General features: G+C 32.8%; 1 protein-coding gene across 1 annotated transcript in view; it reads right to left on the bottom strand.

Annotated features, from left to right (window-relative positions):
- Positions 1-1,462: 1,462 nt before the first annotated feature.
- LOC106511481 (vacuolar protein sorting-associated protein 45) overlaps positions 1,463-3,780 on the bottom strand; it is a gene marked incomplete at its 5' end in the record, with an annotated part of 4,390 nt that continues 2,072 nt past the window's right edge. Inside the window, 2 exon segments of the mRNA XM_014000233.1 lie at positions 1,463-2,129; positions 2,248-2,379. Coding sequence (XP_013855687.1) covers positions 2,042-2,129; positions 2,248-2,379 — 220 coding nt within the window.

The following is a 3,780-nucleotide window of genomic DNA, read 5'->3' as shown; positions in this document are numbered from 1 at the left end:
AGCTAAAGGCGGTCCAATGAAACATTGGTGTGACCTTTTTTTAGCCAGGTTGTGTAATTAGTTATTAATTACCTTCTCGTCATTAAAGTCAAATTCTTGTTGGGGAGTTTTCCATGAGCCACGTTGCTGTACTGCCACAGGGGTTACATCACTAGACTCGGGGATTTCTTCACTCATGACAAACATTTCTGGCGCGTTGTTAGTGGTCAGTTCCTGTTTAACCTGTTTAGTTCCTGTCTCAGGTGGTGTGTAGCATTGGGGGAGAGTGGGGGGAAGACACTTGACAATGGTGTCTATGGGATGTGAGTTAAACAAACATTCCTGTTGGTTCTTTTTAATGCCTCTCGAGGCCGTTCAAGGTGAAACTCTCAGGATGTAGTTGGTTGACATAGCTGAGTAAGAACACATTTCCTGTTTAGCTGATGTGGCATTATAGTTATTATTTACTTATTATTTAATTACTTTTATTTGAGGGTGACAGTCATGTTGGTTGATTCAACGTGACGTTAAATAAATCTTTACACTAACAGAGAAACTACCAGCTGCAGTCAACCATGATTCATATTGCAAAGTTATTAGGCCACGTCATGTTAGGACATTCAAAAACCTTCAGCAGCACTCAATAAATAATTTGACTTGATGTATATATTTGACTCAGTGTGGATCAGAGTTAATTCACATAAAAATGCATATTTGTGAAGTTTCCACCAGGGGAAATACAACAGTTTATTCAACTAAAAACTTGTAATTATAGTATCTCAAAAACTATAATAGCACAAACGCTCATTTTAACTGCACAAACGAAGCACCAACCAATCCGCTTACTTGTATTTTTATGTGGGCGGGGCCAGCTTCACTCAGCTGAGGCAGCGTCCTTCCTGCGGTTTGTATTTGACAAATTAAAAGCTCAACAGCGGCACCCAGCGGCCTAAGTGAAAATAAATGATTTGAAAATAATATTTTGTTCTGTTTCTTATTTAAAGCAACAAAAACTTTTCATGAACTAAACAATTTTGAAATGTTTTTATGTGTGGGAAATAAATAATATTATAAAACTGTACTCTTAGACATTGAATGATTTATGTCAAACTGTATTATATTGCATTTATTATATTTAAACTATATTGCATTGTCATATATGACCTGTTTTCCTAGACATTTCTTTTTGATCAAATATTTTCAACTTATTATACAGGTATTTTGTTAGAAGACAAGAACGTTATTTGACCAATCCTCAGACAGAAATATAAATTAACAGCTAAAAGCCAAAAGTAATTTAGGAACATTATTTTAAATTCCATAACCCATGTTTTCAAATTATATATCCAGTAAATTGTTAGAAAAATAAAAATAAGTCCAGATATGTTTAATAGAATTTTTTTAAAATAACGCTAAATTGTTCTAAGAATGATTTTAGCGAGTTTTAAAAAAATAAACAAAAATAAAAATAACACGTCACAAATATGTTACGCATATATTTAATTTCAATACTAAGCTTTTCAAATTCACAATTAGTCACACACTTTAAAAGAAATAAACAGAAACTGAGACAAATTGTTACAACCTTAACTAGAAAAAAATACAATAAAATAAACACTGATGAATCAAACTAAACACAGTAGGATCTAAAAACCTTGTTTGAGAGCATTTTGAAATTTTAATAGACCTTTCTGCAGACAGGCTATAATTTTCAAGCTCACTAAAACACTTTTTAGCAACTTTGATAATATTGTTTATTTTATCCAATAAAACTAGCCATGACTCTAGAGCAGAATGTTTGAAAGTGAGTTTAGTAAACTGTTACTCACCTGGCTGTTTAATAAAAGCCATAATACTGTCAGAATACATTTTTATCTCAGGAAGTTATAAGTTTGCGTCTATGAGGTGTTCCCTATATTCTCACCACCTGCTGCATATAAACAAAACCAGAGAGTGTCACGAAAACATTGAACAGTTCCTTCAGACACACAGACACAAAACAATGGAGGGAATGATGCAGTTTATTCGATGAAAGATGAAAACTTAGMGGAAGTGTCCGTGTTCATCGTCTGTTGCTGTAGCGACCGCTTCCCTGCGTCCTGTCGCTGCGGCTGCTGTGACCTGTTGCTGACATCACTTCCTCCAGGAAACTGGTGGACAGAGGGCGGGGATAAATAAAGACGCCGGAACAAATTCAGCTGGAATTTCAATGTTTCTGTTCACAGCGAGAATATAGCACGACAAAATGAGACGAGAAGCTTCTGATACCTCTTAGTGTTGTGGATGGCGCTTCCTCCCAGCACGATACGAACCCCAGGTGTGTTACGGTTCAGGTTGTAAACAGTCAGAGCTTCTTCATACGTGGCCCCACYGATAATAAACACCATGATGTCCTGAGGCCTGAAAAACAACATCATGTAACTTGAACATACATGTACGACGGAGTGTTAGGGTCACACAACGAGATTTTTTTTAAATTACGAGATTAAAGTCGTATAAAAATAAAGTCATAATATTATGAGAATAAAATCGTAATATTACGAGATTAAAGTTGTAATATTATGAGTTTAAAGTCATGATATTTTAGCCTGTATACGAAAAAGCATGCAGTTACCACTGAATTAAAATGAGGAATGTTGAACAACTTGTCAAGTTGTTTTTTAGTACTGCTATAAATAAATAGTTAATCTTTTAGCACATTAGCATCCAATTATCAGAAGCAGGACTTGGAAATTGTGCAAAGGACAATAAAGTGAAGCCGTATTGTAATTAATGGATGCATTGACGGACATAGTCGTAGCTAATTTGGATGAAAGCATATTAATCTAACAGTACCCGAGTCATCGTGGACTACTTTATAAACACACACATATGGCTGTACAGCAGGTGGGAGGAAAAAAGGACGAAATGAGGAACGGGAAATAGACACGTCATGATCATGACTTTTTTTTTCTCGTAAATTATGACTTTATTCTCGTAATATTACGATTTTTTTCTTGTAAAATTATGACTTTAATCTCATAATATTACGACTTTAATCTCGTAATTTACGACTTTATTCTCATAATATTGACTTTTTTCTTGTATTATTATGACTTTAATCTCATAATATTGCGACTTTTATCTCGTAGTATTACGACTTTATCCTCATAATATTGACTTTTTTCTCGTATTATTATGACTTTAAACTCGTAATATTATTACTTTAATCTCATAATATTATGACTTTATTCTCATAATGTTTTGACTTTAATCTTGTAATATTATGACTTTAAACTCGTAATATTATGATTTTATTCTCATAATATTGACTTTTTCTCGTAATATTATGACTTTATTTTTATACGACTTTAATCTCGTAATATTACGACTTTATTCGCGGAATATTATGACTTTTTTCTCGTAATATTATGACTTCAAACTCGTAATATTACGACTTTATTCTCATAATATTATGAGTTGAATCTCGTAATATTACGTCTTTAATCTCGTAATATTACGACTTTATTCTCACAATATTATGACTTTAATCTCGTAATATTACGGCTTTATTCTCATAATATTATGACTTGAATCTCGTAATATTACGTCTTTAATCTCGTAATATTACGACTTTATTCTCATAATATTATGACTTGAATCTCGTAATATTACGTCTTTAATCTCGTAATATTACGACTTTATTCTCATAATATTATGACTTGAATCTCGTAATATTACGTCTTTAATCTCGTAATATTACGACTTTATTCTCATAATATTATGACTTGAATCTCGTAATATTACGTCTTTAATCTCGTA

This window comes from Austrofundulus limnaeus, unplaced genomic scaffold, assembly GCF_001266775.1.
Source record: "Austrofundulus limnaeus strain Quisiro unplaced genomic scaffold, Austrofundulus_limnaeus-1.0 Scaffold2834, whole genome shotgun sequence".
Taxonomy (NCBI): domain Eukaryota; kingdom Metazoa; phylum Chordata; class Actinopteri; order Cyprinodontiformes; family Rivulidae; genus Austrofundulus; species Austrofundulus limnaeus.
This window is presented reverse-complemented; position numbering and strand designations above follow the sequence as displayed.